At 43.5% G+C, this 27,105-nt stretch overlaps 1 protein-coding gene across 7 annotated transcripts in view; it reads left to right on the top strand.

Moving 5' to 3' along the window:
- The window catches only part of TLE1 (transducin-like enhancer of split 1 (E(sp1) homolog, Drosophila)), an 88,861-nt gene that overhangs the window by 46,671 nt on the left and 15,085 nt on the right, over positions 1-27,105 (top strand). For 5 of the 7 annotated variants that reach the window (XM_012640041.1, XM_012640044.1, XM_012640045.1 and 2 more), the window contains 6 exons: positions 10,236-10,352; positions 13,621-13,674; positions 14,171-14,323; positions 15,740-15,884; positions 16,900-17,090; positions 18,906-18,982. In XM_012640041.1, the coding sequence (XP_012495495.1) occupies positions 10,236-10,352; positions 13,621-13,674; positions 14,171-14,323; positions 15,740-15,884; positions 16,900-17,090; positions 18,906-18,982 (737 nt within the window). The remainder of the gene's footprint in view (positions 1-10,235; positions 10,353-13,620; positions 13,675-14,170; positions 14,324-15,739; positions 15,885-16,899; positions 17,091-18,905; positions 18,983-27,105) is intronic. The other 2 variants (XM_012640047.1, XM_012640042.1) reach the window with 1 other exon arrangement.

The following is a 27,105-nucleotide window of genomic DNA, read 5'->3' as shown; positions in this document are numbered from 1 at the left end:
TCTCAAAAAAAAAAAAAAAAAATTAAACAGATAAAGAGCTACTTAAGTGTTATTATAAATAACATTATTAATGAAAAATAATTATTTTCCAAGATAGTGGCATGTCTTCAAATGTCATTAATGCCTGGTTTACAAGAGGATAGCTGGATTCTTACCAGCTTCTACATTCAATCTGTTGTGATACATTGTTTTGGTTGAAGTTTAGGAAGAAAATCTGCCCTCATGGAGATTCGTAAGGGTCTCCGAGACCCTCGGGGTACTTGGACCAAACTCTGAGAACCTCAGCCATAAGTAAGACTGAGGCTTTCTTCTTCTTATTTTTTCTTGGTCTTCTTTCGATATGGAACACATTTTTATCAAGTGCAGAAATCAGAGGCTTATGTAGATCTTGGGGGGGGTGTGGGTATGTATGGATTTTTATCTGTGAGCCTAAAACTGGTTGGTAGGTAGTTTTTATTTGTTTGTTTTTAATGACAAACTTAATCAATTTGCTTAAGCTTTTATGGTAGGAAAATAAATGTTCCTTAATATAAGCAATCTGTTTTAATACAAAACCTAGACAGTGAAAGAACAGGCACGTGCTATACAATATCATTTCTGTAACAGCACATATATGACAGTGGTCTCATAGATTATAATAATGTGTTTTTACTGTACCTTTTTATGTTTAGATGTGTTTAAATACACAAATACTTACATTGTGTTACAGTTGCTTACAGTATTCAGTACTTTAACATGCTGTACAGGTTAGTAGCTCAGGAGCCAGTAGGCCATATCTATAGCCTAGGTCTGCAGCAGGCTGTACGATCTAGGTTTGTGTAAGGACACTCTGATGTTCACACAATGACAAAATTGCTTAATGATGGATCTCTCAGAAAGTCCTGTTGTTAAATGACACATGACTGTACTAAGAGCAGAGTGAAAATATGAAAACTACTTTAAAGTTTCTTGTTTCTGAAAGAAATGAATGATGATGCTAGTAACTTTTTAGACGTTTGTTTTAGCTGTGGTTTTAAGAATTTGTTGTTTTTAAATGAAGATTTGACTTTTTACTAATTCAGAGAGCCTGTGGTTTTTTTTAAATATAAGTGCAGTTCTTGAGCAAAGAAATGAAATATGAAATGACCTAAGAAAAGCCATTATTGCTTCAGTAGTATTCAGTAGTAATAAAAACTTTAGATATTTCCATTAATTTTAAGATAAATTGCATTAAATTTTGGCTGAAGGAAATATCATTTAAATACATACGCTTAAAAGACTTGGAATTAGAGAACCGACCAAAAAAAATTATGTAGCTTTTAAAAACATATGCTAGAACACGTTTACCTACTTTGAGTCATTTAATAAGTGTTTTTTGAGCACTTACTATGTGCTAAGCATTGATAGAGGCACTGCTTATACTTGCTGTCATTTTGCAATGGTTCCTTTTAATGTCATAGTTAAATATTTGTTGACTATAAAACACTGAAATACCCAACCCATGTGATCACTGGAAAAGGGAGGAGACTCTGGGGGTGTCTGGGGGACATCCCAAAGCAGAGGGTCTGTGGATTTAGGCAGGGCTCATGGATGGACTCTGCAGTTGTATGCAGAGCATTGTGGGTCTGTGTTCTTTTAATGATTGTGGGGAGAGATCATAGCTCATCAAATTCTCAAAAGGGGTTCCTGACTCAGAAAAGTCTAAGCACCATTCGTCAGCCTTATAGATGGTATGGCACAGCACCATCATTTTATCAGTGACGACAAGATCAAGGAGTCTGGGTACGTCTGGTCACATAGTTACTTAGCTAACAGAGGTTGAGGTTTAGATCAGGTCTGAGGGACTGTGTTGTCACTCCACGACTGACTTCTCAAATTACCAGGGGTTAGGGGTTTGTATTTAGAACCTACTTAAAGGTAGTTGTGACAGCCATGACTTTATTTAATACAAGGTGGGTTCTTTATTTTGTTTTTCTTCTCTGGCTGTTCACTAGTTAATTGGCAGGGGTAGGACCAGATCCTAGTTCAGGACCATCCTTAACTTCACTTTTTCTCCAAACAACAGTAAACATTATAGAAGGCAAGGAGGAGAAAAGACATGAGGCTTGCTTTGGAGAATAATATTGTTGGTCTTTTTCTGGGAAAAGAAAAATTTTTTTTTTAACTATTACATTCACTCTCAGAGGCCCTTGGGAACCACGGTGGCATGGGGGCGGGGATGATAGAAAGAACATGTGTTTTGGACAAAGGCAGACCTGAGTGGAATTCTGACTGCACAGACAAGACTTTTTCACCCTTTTGTACTCTCCTAGTTTCATCTATAGATGGAGTCTGTAGTGGCTGCCTCTCAGGGAGAGGGTTAGGAGACCTCAGATGGGAAGGGAGCAGACAGCTACCTTAAGGAATGTGCCTCCCTGCTCCCATTTGCAGAGGAGCAAGACAGCAATAAATGCATTACTAGTCACATTCAGCGCAGTTACTTGTGGTTTCCTCTCCTGTTAGAAATACAGATTATAGGAGGCAGTTGTGGGAATGAGGGCCCAGGGGCCAAGGTGGCAGTTTCTGGTGGTTCTCAGTGTGCCTGCACCATCGAACTCATCCCAGCCTCGTGATACTCAAGTTAACTTGATCACTCTCGTGATACTCAAATTTCTCAAAGGTAAACAGGGAGGAGCTGGTTTTGCCTAAATATGCCTAAATATTTGTGAATTAATCTTGACTTGACATGTTAAGAGATTGCCTGGAAATAAAGGCTAAAACTGCGACGAGTCACCTAAAATTTAAATTTTTAGGCACAGTGGAAAACACTTAAGTTTTCTTAAGCAGTTGCCTCAATATGTTTCCCTTTTGGCAGAATTTAAAACTTTGTGCTTAAGAAAACAAATCCTCTTTGGGCAAACTGTCTTCACTGCCTGAGTGGGGTGAACCCCCGGAAGAAAGGAAAGCCAGGGTGGTTTCTAGATCGTTGGGAGGGGTGTGTACCTGGACCAGACGGAGGCATCTGTTTACTGTGCATGCAGCAACTCACTAGGTGGATGTTAGGGCCTTTGTGCAACTGGATTCACATTCGGATTTTGTCTCACTGTGATTACTGTAAAAACAGGGCATCTTTATTCAAAAAAACAAAAAGGCAGAGAACTTTTTTTCTCTCCAAAACTAAAACTTCACTTTCTTCTGTACTTAGAAAACTTCACGTCCATCATTGTGAGCAGGTGTTGTTTCATTTTGTTTCCCCTTGACCTCTAGTCATTTCCGCCATTTCCTCACTGGAACATAGGTAGGCAGTAACCTCTGTGTCCTCATCTTTGAGGTAAGGAGACACGAACGTAAGAGCCATCAGATACCCAAATAACGTCGAGTCCTGACCTAATGCTTTCTAGTTTCAGGGCCTTTTCTTGCATTAGAAAGTCTCTCAGGGTAGATGCCTAATAGTGCTATTGCTGGATCGAATGGTATTTCTATTTTTAGCTCTTCGAGGTATCTCCAAATTCTTTTCCGCAGAGGTTGCACTAATTGGCAGTCCCACCAGCAGTGTAAGAGTGTTCCTGTCTCTCCACATCCTCGCTAGCAGTTGTTGTTTTGGGATTTTTTGATAGAGGCCAATCTCACTGGGGTTAGGTGATATCTCATTGTGGTTTTGATTGGCATTTCTCTAACGATTAGAGATGAAGATATGCTATAATAGAGGCATCTGCACCCGAATGTTTATGGCAGCACAATTCACTATTGCAAAGATGTGGAAACAACCCAAGTGCCCGTCAATTCATGAGTGGATTATTAAAATTTGGTATATGTATACAATGGAATATTACTCAATCATAAGAAACGACAGTGATCTAGCACCTCTTATATTTTCCTGGATTGAACTTAAGCCCATTATCCAAAGTGAGGTATCACAAGATCGGAAGAATGGGCTCCACTTGTACTCGCCATCAAATTGGTACTAACTGATCAACACTAGGGTGATCACATGGCAGTAATACTCTCCAGGGATTAGAGGGATGGGGGGGGTAAACCTGCAACTAAAGGACACGGGGATTATTGTAGAGGGGAATGCCTCTAACCCTCGCTTGGGTGAGGCAAAGACAAAATGTAACAATAATGTTTGTACCCTCATGATACCCTGAAATAAAAAAAAAAAAGTTTCTCAGCAGGGGCTGGAGAGCAAAGAGGCACAGACATGGCTAAGGAGCTCTTAGAAAACATGCTTTTAAATAAAGGTTTGACATACAGATTTGATTTTTGCAGTGATTGGGTCCTGAGTGTCATGAGGTCATTTAAAAATTATCTTAAAATAATTGGATTTATTGTCTGCTCCAAAGTTTTTATTTGTTTTGTCTTGCTTGACTGAGAGGAGGAGCATAGAAGAGTCCCCTGGAGATGAGGGCGATGACGAAGGCATCGTGTGGTTTAGTGCCCTATCCAGCCCCACCATTTGCAGGCTCTGTCTGTTGTGTTCTGCACGGCGACGCTCCTTTCCAGGAGTCCACCTGACTGAGTCATTCACCTGTATTCTACTGTGCTGAGTTCCAAGATCAAGGTGCAGGAATACACTGGTTCTTTCCCATATTTTGCATTTAAACTGTATGAAGCGTAAATGTGTGCCCTTCAGACCCGCTGCAGCTGGCTGGGTTCTGAGATAGGATGCGGTTGCCACGTGGGCACATTTTCTGCTTTTTCCGTGTTGTTGACAAGTGAGGATCCCTTTAGTTTTATGGTATAAAAGTGCGTTTGTCGAAATGTCGGGCAGAATATGCGAATGACCAGTTGGACTGCAGCAGAAAGTATGGCACAGGGTGATGGCTTAATTGGTACCAGGTGTAGATGGAGCAGGCACACAGATGTGGTGGGGTGCGTCGTTACCTAATTGTTTTAATGTTCACCGAGAAGTTAATTGTCAGTATGGAGTGTGCTAGCAAATTAGGTTCCTACTGCCTTAGTGTAACTGAGGATAAATGAGGTGTCACGAGTTTCCAATCTGTACCTCTGACACAAACACTTTTCCTGCGGGGAGGCGAAAGTTCCCAAGGGGAATCAGCATGGCAGCTGAAGAAATCCATTTGAATAATGTGCATTATTTTCACGTTAGGGAAACCTGTCTAGCTTTTGCTGTATTCAGGAGTAGATTTTCCTTTCAGATTTGCTGCTGGTGGTTTCAAGGTTTAGACTGGTTGGCAGAAGAGTTGCTTGGATGTCTGAGGATTCACGAAGGCTTCCGTAACTAGCATTTGGTAGCAGTGTAACATTTCATTAAACTTGCTTTCGTTCATAGTTTCTGGAGTTACCTTCCAGAATATCTCAGTAGAAGTAGAAGTGAGCAACCATTACTGTTAAATGGCTAAAGAAAAGTAAAATTCTTGAAACAAGACTGTAAAGACTGGTTTTTATCCTTGTTGAAGCAGCTGGGCTTTGCTACCGTAGTCTTGAGTGGGTGTTTAGAGTATGAAATAGACACATCACTGTCCAAAATGGTCAGGATGAAGGTAATACAAAGTCCAAATCTTGCCATTTTTCTTTTGACTCCACTGGGTGGTCTTTTAGGTTTAGTAGATCCATTTACTTACGTCGTAAATGCTTACTTGAAGGTATGGTTTCATCACTGCATGGGGATGTTTATTTTTGTTTTGTTTTAAAAGAACACATTGGCCTCTTCTGTCCAGGAGGTTCGAGCACTCTGCCAATTATCTAGTTAACTTGCATCCGTTGAGCTACAGCAGGGAAAGGTCCTGGTATGTGTTTAATAAAACATGGTTCCCACAGTTACGAAATTGTGTTCTAGGTGTGACTAAAGGAGTACACACAGGTTGTAATATTGGAAGGTCTGCCACTTTTTTTTTCTTTAGACTGGCTCTTTTGCTAACTGTCAGAGCCATTTTACTGTGTCATCACTGTTAGTGCAAGTTGACGAGACTCTTACTTAGGAAGCATGTATTAATAATACCAAGCAATTTGTCTGTTGCCAGTGAAGATGCCTTCTGAGATTTGATGTTCTCACAGAATTCCAGATTTTCTTAAGAGGGGGCCGTCCCTTCTTGTTGTGGAGTTTGTTTGTTTTCTCTGTTCTTACACTTCATCTAATCATCTCCTGTAGTTTCTGCATATAAATGGAGAGAAAGTCGTGCTAAGTGCTAACTTTCAGAGCCTCTTTCTTTGGCTTGGCTCAGTACCCATAAGTGAGTGCAACACATAAGGTATAGAAAACCATTATGGTTTTAGAATTTTAGTTTGTTTTGAAAACACTGTTTTCAGATCTTGATTTGCTCAGGTTTATAATATCCCCTGTGGGCTGTATAACTCCTATTTTGAATTCTGTAGATGTAAATAGGACGACTTTATTTCTTAACAAAATTTTAAAACAAAGGAAAACTTACATGCAGTCTGGAAATCCCAGTCCTCAGGACATTTGTAATAGAAGTCTGCCCAATATTTACAGTTTTTGAAAAATCCTGGCAGATACTTAAATTTTACCAGCTGCAAGGTGAAATAAAACATTGCGTTTCTTGGCTCGAATTAGAGTATATCAGTCAGTGTGGTAACACTGGTTCTCATGTTGATCAAAAGAAGCTCTGATTCATGATTAAATATTTATTTGGCAAATAAATGTTTGAAAAATGAATTCTACTTGAATGCTGTGGTAGATTAAAAATCTTTCAAAATAGGAACTCTAGGAAGAGATGTCCATGGTGGCAAATAGGTCTGTAGAACCGTTACCTGCAGTGGTTGGTGTCCCGTGGGACCCATGCTGGGTGTACCTGGACTGCTTTCTTGCCCTCTGCTGACGTCTCTGTCAGTGTTAATCTTGGGTGAAAGGATTCGTGAATGGAAAGGCAAGAACTTGGGACTATTCTAAGTTCATTTTAAATAAGGTTATAAAATGCTCATTTTAAAAAAATTATATGTTTACATTTTTTGTCTGATAGGTATCTAACCAGATAATCAAGAGACTCTGTGTGTGTGTGTGTGTGTGTGTGTGTGTGTGTGAGTGAGACTGTTGGTTAGGAGGGGGCTTGTGTTAGGTATTATTGTGTCACATCAGAATGTTAAGTGCAACGGTTCAGAGAGCCAGTGTGGATTTTAAATAAGTTGTTGGGTACAAGTATTCCGTGTTTGAAAATCACTCTCCTGAGAGGGGAGGCACGTGGACATAATGGGAACCGGCAGGTGGCAGATAGAGCTTCTTGGCCTTAGGCAAATCACCTCCCCTCTCTGGACAACATAGTCCTCTAGATAAAAGAAGGGCGGATGAGGGGGAGGAACATAGGTCCTTTAAAGGTTGTTTTGGCCTCTTCTCAGTTAGATTTGATTCTACTTCTGTGTTTGGAATGCATGACTTTTTATAAATAATTTAATGCAAAGCAAACTCAGTTCCATTCTTTTGTAAATGGTCTCTTAAATGTTGCCTTGATTTGTTAGATTTGGACCTGGATAATATGGAATTCTAAATTTTGAAGGATCCAAAGTCTATTTAGTCAATACCCAGGTATAATCTTTTAATTCTTAAAATATGTATAAAGTGGCTCATAATGACCAATACAGATTGGCCGTATTCCACCCTTGAGCCATAGGGAACAAACAGTAAGTAAGTAGTGCATGAAAGAAAATAACAACATGAGGGGAAAAAATGTCAAGACATGCAGTAATACCTGCAAAGTCACTTTTGAGTTTCTGGGAGTCAGTGAGGGAACCACAAAGGTGAAAAAACCAAAATGGTAGCCCTTGGCTGCCACCGACGCTCATTAGGCTGGAGCTATCTGCTCGTATCAAGGACAACAGTGAAAGCAGCGTCAGGGCTGGATGACGTCAGGGACAATTACACACAGAAAACTGGGTTCATGGGAATGAGGGTAGAGGGAAGCAGTCTGTTTTTGGTAGGGTGGCCTTTAAGTAGAAAGCTAGCCGGTATCGTGCAGCTGCGTGGACCAGAGATCCCCCCACCCCCCGGGGTCTGACCGTGGCTCTCCCAGGCCTTTCTAGCCCACACTCTTTGCTTGTTTTGAGTCAATTCTACAGCATCAAAGGTACGATGAGACATTTTGTTTTATAACTTTCGTAACTTGTCGAAGTCTGCCAGTTGAATGGGGCCAATTTTCAGATAAGCAGGGGTGCTAATTACTAGCCCTGTCCAAATTTGGAGAAACTTTCAGAGCTTTTCAAAACCCATTCAGATTATAGGCCTCATTTAAACTGCTCAAGCGGAAATTACAGTAGTGATTTCAAACACATAGATGCAGAGGCCTCAAAGCTTGACAGTCTGAAACGTCCAGCCGTAGAAATGTTATTGTCTCTAACAGAAGTTGGATTGTTCCTAACAGAAACGTAGTTTACTTTTACGTTCACAATACCACTTGACATCATTAAAAAAAAAGCAAGACATTAGAAAGCTGTCTTGGAATGGCCGAGTGTTTGGATGCCCGGTGCTAATTACAGCAGGAGGGCTTGGAAGGTGGTGAGGAGAGATTTTCTCTTAAAAATCGCCAGCCGACGCAGACTCTGTGCCACGTTTTGCTGGGCACTCAGGCAGATGTAAAGCTGAGTAAGATGCAGCCCTGCCCTGGACGCATCTGCTCAGAGTCTGGAGGAGGAGACCTCAGGGCTGAAAGAATCTAGAAGAGAGACAGGTGTATTTAAACACTCTTCCCATGTGTGAGCAAGCAGCTGCTACCGGGGCTCAGCTTTTCAGAGTGCATGTTAGCACTTTGCAAGAGTTAAGTCTCCCGCAGCCTCCGCCAGACCGTGGGTCTGGGTCGGAGGGGTTAGTTTTTAGCAGACATTTATCTAGGTAATTAGTTCAGGGATCCAGCCAGCTCACCTTTCAGCCCCAAACACTGTGGTAAAGACATTACTTTGAGCTCCTCTCTATTGAATTGCTTTGGTCCCTCCCACCCTCTTTTATCTAAGCCTCCTGGCATTTGTGTAGCTTGAACAGTCATGAATAAAAGAGCTCAGCTCCTTTAGAGTCAGCCCCTGAAGTGGGCCAAGAGGCTTCAGATTGCCTTCTGGTCCCCAGTTTTGATTTCCTCTTGCATATGGTTGAGCTGGCAACAACACTCCAATGGTGGGGTGCATGTTTTTCGGGGGAGCTTTGAGAGCCAGCCACCTGGCTGATTACCTCTGGCTGGTTAGGAAAGAAAACCCATGGCTTTAAAAAACGTACCGTCGAGTATTTGCTCCTGGTACATACCGTTGCATTAGATGTGGTCTCGTGTAAAAGTTCCTGTTACCCCCTTCTACTCTAAATTGTAGCAGAGAAAGATAACATAATTGTCTGTTGGCCCTGGACACCCCCCTCTTAGTTCTCAAACATCTTTCAGAAATTGGGGTTATCTGGGCTTTGTGAAAGGAGGTTTTTCCACAGCTCATTCAGCATTGTTCAAGGCTGTAACACATCACTGAACAAATTGCCCCCTTGCATATGCTAATCCCACACTTAAAAGAACTCATTGTAACATGTTCTGATGCTTTAGTCCAAGGGGAGATGGGAATTGAAGGGATGTCAGAGCATGTCATGTGACCCCCCAATATCTAAAATGCCTGTTTTCTTTGGGTCAACAGTTTGTACTCGGCATATGCGAATGAAAGTATCCTGTGTGGTTTGTGGAAAAGATTAGTCCTTGTTCCTGCTTTTGTGTGTGGGAGCTGGCCTCGCTATTGAAGATTCACTGGCTGAAATTCCCGCTTTGGGTCTTAAATTTCAGTGCTATTGGCAAGGAACACCAAACCTTATTTTCAACAATAAATTAAAAGAATTCAAAAGAGTTCCTTCATTGTTGCTGTGGAAAATGTGATTTGCCTTTTAGAAAACCATGCTGTTAATCCCACTGCGTCCTTTGTGTCTCTTTAGAGGGGTATACATTGACTCTTACAGTTAAAGAATATGTCTAATAGAGTGATCTCAAGATTTGCTCATAGGCCCAGCGAGGAAGTCGCAGGGGGACAGTATAAAAACACATGCACATACACCACAGCAAGCGCCTGTTTCTCTAACTGTAAATAGAACAGAAGCACATTTTGAATGAGGCCTGAAGGATCCACCAGGCTTTGGATGGTTTGATTACAAAGTGAGGGTCTCCCTTTTAAGTGCATAAACCTCTATGAATGTTTGCCATCAAAGCCTTTAGGTGAGATGAGTTAAATGGAATGAAAGACTGTGTAGGTATCACCTTTCTAAAATGTTCTCACATCCAGGTTAGGTTTTTATGTATACAAAGAGGCTTGGGAAGAAATCTTTGATTAATTTTTTTTTTTTTGTCTTTCAGAGTAATTCCCTCCTGGTCCCAGACAGTCTGAGAGGCACAGATAAACGCAGAAATGGGCCTGAATTTTCCAACGACATCAAGAAAAGGAAGGTGGATGATAAGGACTCCAGCCATTATGTAAGTAATTAAAGGACTTGAAAAAATATTTGTTTGCTGACTGCTCACCCTCTGAGTGAGTATCCAAGTATACTCCAAGATCTTAGTGATAATTCCACATTCCTTAAAAATAATACTATAAAGAGGATAGGTTCTTACATGGTAGGATATTATTTCCCTTTAGGGCTGTATATTATGCTTCTGCTGGGCTCAGTGTTACACTTTAGACTTTCTGCCTTCGTTGCTCATGAGAGGGGATATGAAAATGCAGGGCGGGCTGTGTGGTTGCAGAGGGTCCAGCTCTTGGAAGGGCCCCGCCCCACTCTGGGTATAATGCTCTGATCTCACCATCTTTGAATTCTCAATTTTTGAACAAGGGCTGTGCATGCATTTTCATTTCGTCCTGGGCCCTACAAATTCGGTAGCTACTCCTGCTAAAATAGAGTAAAAGTTTTGATGTCACAATATACCTTTTTGGATGCTATTCTTATACGTTCAGGCTTGTGTTCAGGCTCATATTAGTACTCAAGGCAGAGTTCATCATCTTCCCCAGTGAGCATTTCGGTGATCTAAGTTCATGGTGAAAATGGAAAAAACACCAGAGGCATCTTGTTTAAATTCTGCAGATGAGATCACCCAACTGGTTGATGGAGCGAGGACTCTTGTCCCAGATCCAGCTAAAACCACATTCAAAAGGAAAGCAAAGCAAGCCAAATGGCCACTGGCTCTAGTCTCGAGGTCATAGACGTCGCGGCTGACGTATGCCTTGGAGTTGCCTTGTGTGTCCCTGAGTGTCTGTTTCAGGATGGATGTGTTCTCAGGAACAGTATGAAAGTAGGATGCTGAATTGGGCCATTTCCCTGTTGCCCTTGGAGAAAGAGGTGTCTACTGTGCAGCCTATGTAGAATTTTAAACATTAGGCCTCTGTGTCTCCTGCTGTCTACTCAAGGCTGTAGCTAATGGTGGGTAACATTTCTTGAGCCATCAACTGGAGTTAGGGCCAACAACTCTGGGCTTTTACCTGGATTATTTCATTTAATTCTTACAACACCCAATGATTGATGACATAGGAGCATGGCGCTTTTAAGAGATTTGCCGAAGGTCACAATTGGTGGCAGAGCCTGGAGGCAGCCCAGCTTCAAAATCCTTGCTCCTCATCACTGTGCCAACGTTCCCAAACCCAGCTCTAGGACTGGATATTTTACAGTGGATCCTCAAATGGGTCCACACTTTGCAATGTAGTTTAATAACATCCTAAGATACAAAATTGTTGATCCTCCTCACCCAAGCCCAAGCCTTTTTAGCACATATCACTCTCCCCTTGTCTGTTGCCTACAGCAAATGTCCCACACGTGTACTTCCGTTTGTGACTTTAAATGTTAATCAGCAAGTCGGAAGGTTCAATAACTGGCAGAAAGTTGCTGATACACAGTTCTGAGTTGCTCTTCATAAGGCTTGTGTATATAGGAAGTTATTGAGTAGTGAGTGATTTAGAATCCATAGCTTGGCATGACGGTTTTATACCATGCATGTACTAGGTATGTCTGAGGGGTGGTTGAGGGCAGCGTACTGAGGTTATGTAGGAGAATCTGGGGCAAAGGCCTCAGACCTTAGTTCACCGATGACAGGAGTATACTGTGCTGTGAAGGGTTTATATTTGCAGAAGGGTCAAGTAGGAAGCTAAGATTTAAATTACAGAAAATTTAAGGACTCACTTCAGAATTGTGTTGTAATAAAGTAATCGTTTGCTGCTTTTTGCCAGTTCCGTCTGTATGCTACGTTAGCCATTTTTATAATTTTTTTTTCTAAAAGGGAAACCTTTTTAATTTACATTTTTTCACCACGACTTAACACCTGAGAATATTTGTGTTTTTCTGTGTGCTTTACTAAGAGAAAACAAAGTTTTGTTAGTATTGGTTTTTTTCTTTATTATGTGAAAATATTTCTTTCAATGGACTGTTATTTTAGATTACTCAGGCTTCCTCATTGGTTGTAATTTTGTGTTGTTACTAGTGAATTGCATAGTACCTTTGTAACAATGGCTAAGGTATATTTTGTAACACACTATTGATGAAAGTAAATTGGATCTCCCACAGGTAGTGTTCTGGGCATGATTAGGAAAAAACCACTTAAGATCTAAACTTAGACTTGAGGGTAAACTTTCAAGCTTGGGCGTGTGGCCCCACAGAAGGCCAGCGTGGTAAGATTTGCACTTTACGTACTAATATTTCTCAGACGCTATTTGTATGTTCTTAATTGACAAAGACATCAGTAAAAGGATTGTTAAGATCATAAATTAGAGACCTGTTCCTTTTCCAGAATTCAGATCCATTGAGATGTCCTACTTTTTCCATACGCCCATTCGTATCACTCTGCACTGAAGAACATGAGACCTTTTGGCTAAGAAAGTAGACTTTTCAGCCTGCCTTGAACTTAACATAGTAGTGAGCACATCATAGCTTTTCTGAATCTTTTCCAAATCCAGTGCAACCTTGGAGTTTCCTCTGATTAGTAAGTTTTATAGCTTTATGAAGAGACAATAAAAGCCCCATTGCAGGATGCCAGTGCCCTCCAGATGTTGCCATCTATCTTTCTTCCATCTATCTAAAAATATTCCAAGCTGATTGCTAAAGAGGTCTATTCTTAACATGAGGTTAGATCTTGGTCTCTTATTCCATCCAGTAGCCAACTTGGTTGTTTTTAGTTTTTTATTTGTTTTGTTTTTTGTAGTAACTAGTAACCCCGTGGGAAAATGATTTAAGTAAATTTGTCTCTATAATTACGCATTGTCTGTGAGCACCAGATTGGCTGGCTGTCTTCAAGGTGATACGTATAAATGCAACAACATGAAATTGTGTGCTTTGTTTGAAATCAAATGGAAAAAGAACTCTGATACAAGGGTATGCAGATGTCAGGTTACAAAACAAGATTGCAGATAACAAGCGATTTCAGATTATGGAGTGGTTCTCCTGTTGCAAACATACATTGAGCTCTCACAGTCTGCCAAGTATTTGCAACTTGCCCTCACCTGTAAGCAAGTTGTGGTTGGATAGCTGGTTTGCTGTTGCAGCGGAGTTCCTGCTTGGAGCTTTGTGTGGCCCAGGTCAGATGTGCAGAGGGGGAAGGCGGTGTTAATTCCCAGGGCTGGCAGGCTGGAATGGAGCCCACAGGCATGTCCTAGGAAGTTTCTATAGCCTGTCTGTTACCAAGAACTATAGAAAGAAATTTAACTGGGCCTCAAACCCTTTCTTAGCCTTTGCTAAATGGCACTGAAACTTCTTTTTTCTAGGACAGTGATGGCGACAAAAGTGATGACAACTTAGTCGTGGATGTGTCTAATGAGGTAACCATTCTTTTCATCAAACTCTATCTTCAAAATGATTCGAATAGTGGGGAAAACTCTAACAGTAAATGAAGGAAGTAGAGCCACAGTGTTTTGGTCTCTTCCAACTTTATATATTAAGAGCTTAATAGTTGTTAATATATGATCTAACTGGCATGAACTTTTATTTCCCTTTAAAACAAACTCTGTTTCCCAAGTCCTTTTGGATTCCCTAGTTGGGTGTCTGGTCCCCCTTTCCTTCCAGTGCCCTCCAAGCAAGATGCTTGAGCCTGAGGAGGGATATGATTGTTTGTGGAGTTGTTTTCTTTATGGTATGTTCGTGGATGTGTTTGCAGACAACATCTTGTTCGTTATAACAGCGTTGTCAGACACGTTGCACACCCCTAACCTGAGGCCCTTGGATTTAAGGGCTCTTTAATTTAGAGGATGCATGTGGAAAGGGAACGTCTGTTTGCTGTAAGCTAAATCGTGAAAACTTTTGATTGTGCTTGTTGAGGACCCTTCTTCTCCACGAGCAAGTCCCGCCCATTCGCCCCGGGAAAACGGAATCGACAAGAACCGCCTGCTCAAGAAAGATGCTTCTAGCAGCCCAGCTTCCACGGCCTCCTCGGGAAGTTCCACTTCTTTGAAATCCAAAGAAATGAGCTTGGTAGGTAAAGAGAACTCACATTTACCCACTTGGCAGCAGTGTATTTCTCTTTATGGACCAGAGGACCTCGAAGTGTTAGAAATGTGGGGGTTTTGCTGTGAAGATTGTATTTTTAAGAGTTTAAAAGTGAAAGTCAGCCTTCTGTTCTTTGTCCCCGTCCAGGGTTTACTTTTCCTTCTTGCTTGTCTCTTTCGGGCCATGATGAGAGAGGGTGAACAGGCTTCTGTGTTCATTGCCTTCTTACTGAGGGCCTGTGTCCTTGGCATACAGCTCTCTGCAACTTCCCAGTTAGCAAACGGTTCAAACCTCTTAAGTTCTAAGAAGTCCTCACTTTCTCACACTGGCCATGTACCTGGTAGACTGACCCATGACATCGGGGTATGTTGTGGAGTGTGCCCTGCTGCTGGGGAGCTTGTCAGGATGGTGGTGTACAGAGGAGGCCCTGGGGGATGCCTGGAACCTGTTGGGGGAGGGGACAGAGTGCAGCAGAGCCCATTCATACGGTCACTCATTCACTCAATCAACCAACTTTGTGGAGTGTGTCTTTCTTAACAGCAGCATTCCATGACAGCCCCAAGGTTAATCCTTACACAGTCCCAATAGGCATTATCCCATCTCACCAATGAGGAAGGTAGCGTGTGTCACTCACCAAGGCTACACAGCCCTGGCTCCATGATCCAAGGCCAGAAAGAGCTGGAATCTCTCTTTGGCCTGTGCTCTTTGCTCCACCGTGGTGCTTCTTGGACTGTGTTGTAGAGGACACAAAACGTTGTGATGCAAAAGAAGATGCCCTGTCACCCTGTTACCATCCCAAGTCCTAAAGGCTCCTGGCTGATGTTAAGCGCGGTCCGCACTGAGGGGTTCACACTGGTTATGTAGAAAAGTGGGCAGGGATACTTAACGCCAGAGGGTTATTTTTCTGCATGTATGTAAAACAAAATGGCAAGGCTGGTCTTAGGGCTGTTGCCTCTGAGATGCTGGCTGTGTGTTTTTCACCCGTTAGTCTTACTCTCAGGGCTACCTAAGGTGAAATTAGAAAAGGTGTCTTCCCTTGGACGCTCTTGGCAGGCGGGTCATGTGTTATGACTGGGAACTGTTCTCTGGGTGGTCATCGTTCTAGCTTGGCGTTGATCCAAAGTCCACAGGCCTGATGGAAAATACTTTTTAAAATAAAATCTGCGGAGGAAGAAGTGTGATCATGTTCTGTGTCTCTAGCTCGAGTTTTAATTCTGGCAGGAAGAGGAAAGGTCAACATTTCTCACTCACAAGTTAATGCTGTCAACATCGTGTGGATTTATGAAAATTGGCTGAGGGAGTAGCAAGAAGGTGCCCAGTGTCCCAGCTGCTGTTGTGATAAATTGTGTAATATGGCTTGGATTAAAAATAATACTCATTTAATTTGTTTAATGATACCAGCATGAAAAAGCCAGCACGCCTGTTCTGAAATCCAGCACACCAACGCCTCGGAGCGACATGCCAACACCGGGCACCATCGCCACTCCCGGACTCCGTCCAGGCCTCGGCAAGCCTCCAGCCGTGGACCCCCTCGTTAACCAAGCGGGTAGAGCATCGCCTCTCGTCGCGCTTTGTTTTGATTCTCCCTTTCCCAGCTTGATTCGTTGTCTGCTAATCTCGTGACGCAATTTCCCCGTGAATATGAAGCGCACTTACGGCCATCCCCCTTCCTATCTCTGAAAAAGCCGTGATAAGAAACAGATGTTTGTCCTTGGGTTTCAGCAGCTGCACCCTGTTCAGTCTCCAACTGTTTACATTCAGCTTTTTATTTCCAAATAATCCAAATCCTAGGGGCTTCAGTAAAGTTTCTGATAATTATTCCAAACACAGACTCCTTCCCAAACTGCGATTGTGCGTCTGACTTTGCTAATGTTGACTGAAACGGCCGGTTTGGCCCACTCCAGTTTGCGTCTTGCTGACCGCGGTTGGCTGGTGTGCTGCTGGGGGACGCTTCAGGATCAGTGTTCTCTCCTTCTGTAGAAATTGGGAGGGTTTTGCTGAGGCTCCAGCCCATGAGTAACTTGCAGCCTGATCTTTCTCACTGGGAAAAGAAAAAAGTAGCAACCTGGGCTCAAAGGAAAATAGGCACCAGAATATTCCTCCTAAACCCGTGCTTTGGTTTACGTAAATCCAGGATTGGGTTTTCATTTGAAATTGGTACCAGGGAATGGAAAGTTCGGACTGAAGGAGAAATCTTGGATTTTGTCAAGAAAATCTTCTTTTGAGATTAAGTCAGGTAAACACTGAGTGTCTTCCTTGGTTTGCCCTCTGTAAATTGGGTAGAGTAATAATGCTTATTTCCCGGGCTGCCTGGTGCTGCCACATGTACCACTGAGAAGATGTGTGGGTTGTGCTTCCCCTGGGGTCTTTGCTTTCCAGAGATGAATTTAGCTCTAGACAAGAATGGATCCAGTGTGTAAATTGGAGGTGATTTTTCCCCCCTTCTCCGTAAGCCTCTTCCTCCCTGTGATGAATGACACTAACAAATGACACGAGGATTGCTGCTCGGGTTTGACTCACGTGGGTCCGTTGAGTCATGTGCATCTTGTGTTTCCTTTCAGCAGCTGGTTTGAGGACGCCACTGGCCGTGCCCGGCCCGTACCCTGCTCCCTTTGGGATGGTCCCCCATGCCGGCATGAACGGCGAGCTGACCAGCCCCGGCGCCGCGTACGCCAGTTTACACAACATGTCTCCCCAGATGAGCGCTGCAGCGGCCGCGGCTGCGGTGGTGGCCTATGGGCGCTCCCCAATGGTAGGCCGCGGTCGGGTGGGCTTTGGTGGGGTCAGGAGAGCTGCGTGCTTCAGTGAGCACTGTCGGGCTGGGGAGGGAGGGAAGCAGGCCTCTGGGTACTGTGTGGGCAGGAGCAGCCAGCCCCACGCACCTCAGAAACAAAGACGCCCAGTGTCCGGCCCGCACACTTGCTTTCCCTCCGTCAGCCTTCATCAGCAGGCTGCTTCGTTAAGTGTGGGCCTAACGCTTTTTGTTTTACTGTTTTTGTGGATGAAGAAGGCAGTGTTGAGAAGCTCCTTCAATGGTTTGGGGGACATCTGGTTTTCTCCCACCAACGGAGATTTTTTTACTTGAAGGCGATGAAACGACTCAAGTGGCTCACAGAGGCCTTTTCATTCGTTTTCTTGAGCTTTTTTTTTTTTTTTTTCCTCTTTTTTTCCCCTCCTCTTTAAACATTAGGAAAAAACATTTGAGAAGCCCTGGCTTTCTCTTTCCATGCCTGCGTTATACACTAAGCCCAAAGGCATGATTTATGTATAAGAAGCGAATCTCTGTATGGCAGGCAGAAAGACAGACAGACTGAAACCACAGGAGCGGGCCCTCCATGTCATCTCGCCATGCCTTCTGCCACTGTGCAAATGACCAAGAAGATAGATACAAAACCACATTCAAAGGGTAAAACTGACTGTGTGATCATTGACTGCATCCGGAGAACGGTGTAGGTGATCACCCACAGCAAACTAAAGTCCCAGAATCATTTTTGGTTTCTGAAATCTATCAGGTACCTTTCTCTCTCGTCTCCTCTTTACATGGCATTGCCTCCAGTAGTTTGGGGTGATATTAAAGTTAGCCGGTTTTTCCTTACGTTCCACTCACAGCAAAGGCTGTGCAGTAGAGGGCGAGAGCGAGTGAGGTGGGCAGCTGAGTGACTAGCTGCTCTCCTTAAGGTGCACAACACAGGGAGGCTGTGTATGAATCCTTAAGCATTAACCCAGACCAGTGGTATGCAACCGGGGGCGATTTTATCCCTTAGCGACATTTGGTAATATCTGGGAATACCTTTGATTATCACAACTGGAGAGAGAAATCCTATTGACACATAAAAGGTAGAAGCCAGGGATGCTACTCCACATCCTACAGTACCCAGGACAGGCCCTAGCAAAGAAAAGAAGTATCTGGCCCAAAATGGCAGTAGCACTGAGGTTGAGAGATCCTTATACAACATAATGCTTTCTGTATTTGCTTGGGCAAGCCAGAACATTTTAAGTCTGTGGGATGTATTTACCATGGGAAGCTGGTTCTCAGTGCACAAATAGATCATATCTCCTCTCCACCTCCACAGAAAGAAGTGTGTCTTATGGTGTTTAGAGGTAGTTATATTACTTCTGGCATTATTGTTATTATTTTTGGAGACGGGGTCTCACTCTGTCACCTAGGCTGGAATGCAGTGGCATTATCCTGGCTCATTGCAGCTTAGAACTCCTGGGCTCAAGCAATCCTCCTGCCTCAGCCTCCCGAGTAGCTGGGACTACAGGTGCATGCCACCATGCCTGGCTAATTTTTTAATTTTTGTAGAGATGGGGTCTCGCTATGTTGCTCAGCTAGTCTCAAACTTCTGGCTTCAAGTGATCCTCCTGCCTCAGCCTCCCAAAGTGCTAGAATCACAGACATGAGCCACCATGCCTGGCCTTTTTTAATTTAATACGAGGCCCTGTTATTGTTCTCATTTATATTGCTTTGGGGATATATGCGTTTCTAATGAAAAGCCTTTATTGATGTTCTCAAAGTGCCTGCCTTGCATAGACTGAGCCTACAATGCTTTATTTTTGTTTCCAGGTGGGGTTTGACCCTCCGCCTCACATGAGAGTACCTGCCATCCCTCCAAACCTGGCAGGGATCCCTGGGGGGAAGCCGTAAGTACCTCTCAGGCCTTGTTGTAATGGTGGTGACTCAGTCATTGGTATTAGCAGACTAGAATACCAAAGGGAGCATGGGTTTGGGCGTTTCCAAGGAGATTTCTGGTGTCTTCCTGAGGAGTGTTAACACTTTCTATAAATAGGCAGCTCGTAGGTGTCATGCCTCCGTCTTCTCCCTGTGGGCGATCTCATACATTTGGTTATTTCTGGAGAGAAGCTGTTGGCAGCGAGGGCCAGGAGGGAGGGAAGAGCCCGCGTGGTTGGCCCTCTGCACTTGACCCTGTGGAAGGCGGCTCCGAGTTGCCGTCTGGGTAGAGGGCAGCCGGCGGAGGTTTTCAGCAGCGCCGTGCTGTGGGCGGTAAGCTGTCACGGGCTCTGGAAATCGGAGAAATTTGAAATGTGTCACCTCTTTAACCAGCTCAGTGCCACCTTTTCCTTATTGTGGTGGAAACGAGTTATTTGAACGCCAGCGTCCCAGACTGACCTCCAGGGAAGTTTTGAGGAGCGCCTTACTCCGAGAGATCTAGCACTGTAAAAAGTGAAGTGGCTTCGTGGCTTCGAAGCAAGGAAAGTTAAAATGCACAGAAGCATTTGGAATTTGGAAAAAAAAAAAACTGTTACTTTCTTCCTGGGTCACTTAAAAAATCGCTTGCTTTCCATACTGTTAGGAATGAGAAGCACGATTTAAAGAATTCTTAAAATTCTCAAGTTTGTACAGAGCAAAATTGAAATATGAGGGTCTGTCTTACTTCCCAGCACATGCTCTGCCTCTTCCTGAGCTAGAACGTGGCAGAAGGTCTTTTCCAATGTTGATTTTCTGGATAGAGGAGCTGGTGGTACATGGCTTAGGCCTTTAGCTTATGTTTGTCACAGCCCGTACTTCTGTGCGGTTGCGTTCAGCTGTCACCTGTGCGTCACTGGCATGTCACATGAGTGCATTATTTTGAGTGGGCCATTCAGCTGCCTGGCACTCTCATGTGGTTTTGATAAGAGCCTTGTTTCAAGTAAAGCACCAGCATGAGGAAAAATTGAATTCCTTACCCCATCACCTGCTTTTTAGGAAAGCAAATTCCCATTGCTCCACTTTTCATGCATTTATAACATCTGTGTTACGGTAATTTGATTCATGATGAAAAGAGCTTTTCTCTACAGTAGGAATTAGTAGCAATGTTCTGATTTTAAGGTGACATCCAGGCCCTGAGAAGAACTGGGTGACAACGAGGCCAGATACTTTCTCAGCTGGTCGGTCAGTTGGTCTCTTCCCGTTGGATGCCCACGAGCTCCCACCTTGTGCGTTTTCTGGGGAATGCCCCCCAGCCTCCAGCCGGGGACGCGCTCAGGGCACCTGTGGGCACGTCTTGTCTGTGGTTACCAGCTGTGTAGCTGTCGTGTGTCCTACCGATTGGTGAGCAGGTGAAGGGCAAACAAGTAACGTCATGCAAAGAAGCCATGATAATAGTTGCTGATGAATCTTCAGGAGGAATAATAGGCAAATCAGGCCAAGTTCAGCTGATCCTTCCGGAAAGCTAGCTTCAAGAGTCAGAGGTATGGGGTGTGTTCAGCCGTGAAGACCCCACGTGGAGCGTGAGGTGGGAGTTGGTTTGGAGCAGGTAGGCAGAACTGTGAGCTACCGTGCTGGCATGGAAAGCCAGTTTGCGGGGCACGTTAACTTGGACTCTGTTCCTTACACACACACGTGTTCACATGTGTGCTTAACATGATTAGACAAAAGACAGTAGTGGTATCATACTTATTACAGCCAAATATTCATGCCCTTGGCTTGTGAGCCACCTTGCACTTCTTTGTGTTCAAAGCCGTGCAAGCTAGAGTTACAGCGTGCCTAGGGACAAGGACAGTGGACACAGCAGTAAAGTTGTGAGACTCACGTGTAAGGGTGCTTTTCTCACCTTGGTCAAAAGGGCTATTGGCTTTGGGATCTGAGTGGTCACTGCTCTCTCTAAAACAGTTAAAATATAATTTTTAGGATTCTCTTTCATGGTTGAGGTGAGCCATATTATGTGAGGAAGATAGAAGAAATATCAAATTAATATCAGAGGGAAAAATAAATATGTTGTTGCCAGGATTTGGGTTATACAGTTTTACTACCCATATTAATCCATTAATTAATACAAGAAGACTTGCTGTTCTTCTCATTTAGTAAAGTAATATTACCTGAGGCAGTGCTGCTTAAACCGTTTGTGGTAACAGACCAGTTTATTCCCAGTATGTCAAAGATTGATACTTTTGTAACATACAATACAAATGAATAGGGGTAAAAAGAGAGAAAACCCAAGTCTCAATTTTTTGTTATAAGAGTCTACAGCCATACTGTCAAGTTGCCTTATTAAAGTTTCTAAATGTTTATTACCTTTGGTGACTGTACTCATTCCATTGCAAACAGTAGTGAATGTTTGCACACCAGGGGTTGAGTGGGGCTGGTCTGAGGCCCTTAAGAGAAATGGGGACAAACCAGTATGTCCAGGGTAGGGTGAACAAGGCAGTAAATGTTATGCAAATAATTCTCTGAGAAATACCTGTCGAAGGAATGTGGGTGAGGTGCTGGAACACACAGTGGCTATTCGTGGACTGGGAGCATGAACCGTGCGTCAGGCTTTGCAAGATGCTGGGCAAGCTCCAGGAAAGAGCGTGCTCCCCAGCCACTAAAAGAACAGTAAATACCGTAGTTAAACTAGGGATAAGTGCGGTGGAGGCAGAGCAGTGGGTGACAGGGATGTATGTAAAGAAGTGACCAAAATTAGGGTGAGAAAGACATCCTTGGGGTGAAGCACACGCGCTGAAAGGGGAAGCACTTGCAGGAAGGAGTGAGTCCAGGGGGTCAGGCAGCATGTGTCGTACGCAGGGAGAGCTGGAGGGAAGCGTGTACAGACGGGCCAGTACCTCCTAAGAGCGTTAACAGCCAGAAGAGTTCAGCTGGGGCTGCAGGGACCTTAAAGTCCTTTGGTATAAATGCTGGTCTGTGGTTCAAGTCTGCTGCGATAGCCACGTGACTCTGTGCCTCCGACTGCGTATCCAGGGCCGGTGACCCGCTGCTGTGCAGAGCAATGCATTTTCTGTGGCTGTGTGAAGACTCGTCCAGCCTTTGAGCTGAAATCTGTTTCCCTGGAACCTTGACCCATCAATCCTGGTTCTTTCCTGGCCCCTGAAACCACACGGCGCACAGCTAATCCATCATCCTCACAACAGCTCTTCAGATTTCCGGAGCCCTCCGCTCTACTCTAAGGCTTCTGCTCTGGCTCAGTGTGTCCATTGCTTCAGTCTTATTTCGTGGTTGTGGGATAGGATTTCGGGTTCCCACGTCACCTGCTCACTGAAATGCAGATTCTGTCATCTCCCTCCTGTCCACGCTTCCCCAGGTTTCAGGGACACCTCCTGCACAGGCGCAGGGGACCCTACTGGGAGCTCATAGCCTAGGATGGTATATAGGGGAGGAAAAATTACCCTCTTAGAGTCTAGCTGAGAATCAAACTGACATAAGACAGATTCACAGGAGAAAAGCATGCAAGCTTTACTAAAATTTTATGCATACCTAGAAGTCCTCACAAGAAAATGAAGACCCAAAGAAGTGACCAAAGCAAACAGCTTATATTCTCTTTTTACAAAGAAATGAGAAATTTGTGAAGAAATGACAAGAGTTTGGGCTACAGGCAGAAAATTGTGGGGGAGTGACTGAGAGATACAGTGGGGATAAACCAGTGGAGGACACGGGTTATTTTGGTAAGTTTATTTGTATAGGTCCATTTCAGTGTGGATTCCCAGACGGTGATAAGGATGTTGTTCTCTTTCTGGTACAGGGAGGGCACCTTTCTCGTGGGAAATTTTTATGGCCTGTTTTTATATAGAACGGAGAAGGTCACAAGGTCCTTTCTACATCTCCCATTTCTCAAGTGCCTTCACCCCAAAATAATCAATAAGCCAAAGTGACATATTTTGGTGTGGCATGTCCTGAAATCCATCAGGGAGGACAGCATGAATCAAATAATCACAAAAACAAATGCAGAATTAGAGTAGGGATGAGAGCTATGACAGAGGAATGCTGTTCTGTGAAAGCATATGACAAGGGATGGTGGGGCCGATCTGTTGGGGAGAGTCAAGCAGAGACTCCCTGGGGAAGTGTTTTCAGAGCTGCACTAACCCAGTAGGGGCAGCAGGAGTGAACCTCTAGGTGGGTAGACCAGCATGTGCAAAGGCCCTGTGGCCTCAGTGGAACAGAGCAAGACGACTCACATTGCTACCATTCCACACTCTTTTTCCTGGTTCTTAGTAGGGTTTCCTGACCAGCCAGGTCATTTTCTCTCCCTCTCTCATACCTATACTACTTCCCTATTTTTGTTAAAGCATCATCCCTATTCTTTCTGATATCTGGACCCACACTTTAGCCTTAGAGTTTTTCTCATTTAACTCCTATTTTTTACCCAATCTTATTCTTTGTTAAAATCTTACCTTTTTCATATCCACTTTTATCTGTAATATTGTAGATGTATCTTGTCTCTCCTCTTCCTATCCCAATCAAATCACTGTCAGTTTATTCTTCTCAGGTCCCTGTGTTGCTCAGAGATCTTGAAGAGTTGAATACAAGTTGAGCATCCCTAATCTGAAAATTTGAAATCGAAAATATACCAAAATCCAAAACTTTTTGAGCGTCAACATGCCGCCACAAGTGGAAAAATTCCATACCTGACCTCGAATGACGGGTCGCGGTAAAAATGCAGGTGCACAACACTCAGTTTATTCAGCATCCCCAAGGGAAAAATAAAACTACCTTCAGGCTCTGTGTATGAAGTGCACGTGAAACATAAACGAATTGCGGGTTTAGACTTGGGTCCCATCCCTAAGATATCTCATTATGTATCTGCAAACATTCTGAAATCCAAAATGCTTCTGCGCCCAAGCATTTCGGATAAGGGACACTCAACCTGTATAAACTGGTGTGGCATTCAAGGCCCTCCTGGCAATATTGCCCCACCTGCTTTACTAGCCTCATGTCCTGTGTTTTTTGCGTCTTGTGCTAACCAGATGGGAAGACTCTGTAGTCCCTGATGGCTCCTGCCCCTTCTGCCTGGAACAACTTCCCTTCTCATCATCTTCATCTCTTATTGAAATCTTTTCTGTCTTTTCAAGCCCACTTCAGTTGCTGCCTTCTTCATGAAGCCTTAGTGGATGCCTCCCCATATGTGATCTCTCTCCAGTAGCACCTTATAATGTCTGTGACACTTTTCACACTTTGACCTTGGATTATAATCATGTGTACCAGTCTTATTTCTAGCTGCTTCCTCCCAGGAGAATGGGAGTTCCTGAAGTCTCCTTGTCCCTTGAGCATAGATACCCAGTAAACAAATGTTTGTTGCATCGAATGGGTAGGAGACGAGTCCAGGGTGGTATAAGACCCTGTGATTCACCTTTTTCGGAAGGAGATTCCCATGTTGCATTTTAGAATTAAGTAGTGTTGATTTTATAAGAGATAACCCAGAGTTTGTTTTCAAACCCTCAAGGCTGGATTTAATTGGTATTGTTAGTCAGCTTAACTAAAATTCATTTTTAGTGTTAGGACATTTATTCCCCTGAGCTCTGTGGAGATCATTGGTAAGAGAAATTCCAAAGTTTAGTTAGCCTTTTTTTCTGGCACTGTAGCACTGCTTTTCTTCCTCTAAATACCTGAGGGCTGTGCTCTACCTGCCTCATATAGTAGCACCTGGAGGTCAGTAATAACTCAGACTAATAACAGTTTGGCTTAAGATTCTAGGTTAGCTCCAGGTTCCTCCACCCTGTGTTTTAATGCCAGACATATAATTTAGAAATCTTCCACCCTCTTGTTTAGTGTTTAAATCTTTCAAGTACCTCTTTGGATTTAGAGCCTAAAGGGAAAAGAAAATCTTAACTACATTTGGGGTAAAATTGCCTGTTAGGAAAACATGTTTTGCATCAGTGACTAGAGACTTTCCCAGGCTTCTGGCCAAGGAGAAGTTTCAGTGGCCCAGGAGCATGATGATCCCCCTTTCCTCCACTTGCCTGTTCCTGATCTTTCTTCTGTTTGCTCTGTTGACCATGCCCGGATTCTACAGTTTGGTTGTTTCAAAAAATAACGCAGCCCTCTTTTTACTTGGTGTGATTCTATTACTCAGGGTTCTCCAGAGAAACAACCGATAAGGGACAGTTAGATAGATAAATAGGATAGCGATACAGAGAAAGAGATTTGTTTTGCGGTATTGGCTAACATGGTTTTGCAGACTGAGAAACCCCACGAGTGGCTGTCTGCAAGCTGGAGGCCCAGGAAAGCCGGTGGTGTCGTTCCACTCTGAGCCGGAAGGCCCGAGAGCGGGAGCGCGGGTGTTCACGGGCAGCAGGTGGATGTCCCCGTGCAAGCAGAGAGCAGCTTTGCCCTTCCTCTGACTTTTTGTTCTCTTCAGCTGCCAGTGATGCTCCCCCACGTTGGTGAGGATGGCCCTTTAGTCAGTGTACCATTTCAAATGCTGGTCTCTCCCAGAAACACCCCACAGAAATAATGTTTTATCTGGGCATCCCTTAGCCCAGTCAGGTTGAGGCATAACATTAACCATCACAATGATATTTCGGTGATTTTTATTTATTTTTTTGTCTATTAAATGCTAAAAATAATGTGCCTGTTCTGTGCCTTATTACTGCCATATAGGTTTTAATTTAAATTCTGTTTTTCTACCCTCTGACGATCTAGGAATGTATAGTTTAATTTCTTGAGAACTAAGGCCCTTCACGTTTAGTGAAGATTGAACTAAGGTCAGTCACGTTTAGAGACTGACACTACAATCATGCCTCCCTTTACTCTCCCTCTTCCTCAGAAATTCAGTTTATAGGGTATAAACGTAGTTTGTATGTTTCTTGCTTGGATAATGCTTGTGTTTGTGTAGTAGATGGTTCCTTTGCTCAGGTTTTTGAATTGGGCTTTGAAACAGCAGTATATGAAACCTCTCTCTGTTTTACTTTTCCTCTAGGAATCTCTCACTTTGTATCTTTCTCCTTCATGGAAGTCTTGTTACTGTCCCAGCATACTGAGAAGTTTAGAAACACTTAATTGATGGAGGAAGCAGGGCTTGGAACCCAGAATCTTAAAGGCTGACTTTGGCTGGAGGACCTCCTTGTTTATCAGCGAGGTCATCTCTTCTTGTTTTCTCTGCTCGTAATCTTCTTGTTCATATCCATTCTAAGAAGTTTTATATTTGCCTTTTTAAAAATTGAGAACAGAAACATATTCAACTAAATAAGGAAACAGAGTCTCCTATGCTAATGCTTTGAAGTCCTCTACTTCTAATTTAACTGTTAATAAGGCCCTCCATTGAGACAGAGATGGTATCTTCCAAATAGATACAAATTATACCTCGATCTATGTATTTGCTATTTGGGAGGGTGCCTTAAAGGAAGGATTTTTCCGAATTGGAAAAATCTTGGCCAGAGTAAAGAATTTTATAGATGTTATGGGTTAGACGTACAGACCCTAAAAAAAAAATAAAAGTAAGCTTATTATATTGGCAGAGGGAGATTTTACCCATAACCAAGTGAATTATACACCTAAAGACCTACTTTCTTTTCCTGAAATCTTAAGATAATAAGGCTCTGATTTTCCCACGTCACTATCCCATACCCCCAGCAACCACCTTCATTAGTTTTCAGACGAAGAGTATCCTTCAAAATCATAAATTACATTACTCTCATTCTCATCTACCTTAGGCATCTCCATCTTGTGTGTCCCCTCTCGGGGGGATGTTCTCGAAGGCAGTGCTGATGAGGAAGCCAAGGGAACGGTTAAGAGCTCTGCTCTTGCAGTGGGGCTCACCTGGACCAGCACGTCGGCTGTACCGCTTACAGCTGGGTGGGCGTGGGCAAGTTACTTAGCTTCTCCTGTGCCTCTTCCCCTCATCTCTAAATAATAAGGGATAGAAAGCGACCTCCTGCGCCGTGGTCAGCAGAGACTGAGCATACATTGCGCTTCATGCTTTTCTTGAAGTACCTTCTCTTGTGTGTTCATTTACCCCACACCTCAGCGGCCCTATTCACGGGCTAGTGAGTTTTGTCAGGGCCCATTGTAAAAATAGGGACATGCGGCCCATATAAGTTAAATATGGCCCTTG

Source organism: Propithecus coquereli, unplaced genomic scaffold, assembly GCF_000956105.1.
Source record: "Propithecus coquereli isolate 6110/MARCELLA unplaced genomic scaffold, Pcoq_1.0 Scaffold147, whole genome shotgun sequence".
Taxonomy (NCBI): domain Eukaryota; kingdom Metazoa; phylum Chordata; class Mammalia; order Primates; family Indriidae; genus Propithecus; species Propithecus coquereli.
The sequence above is the reverse complement of the archived record's forward strand: the minus strand, read 5'-3'. Positions and strand labels throughout refer to the sequence as shown.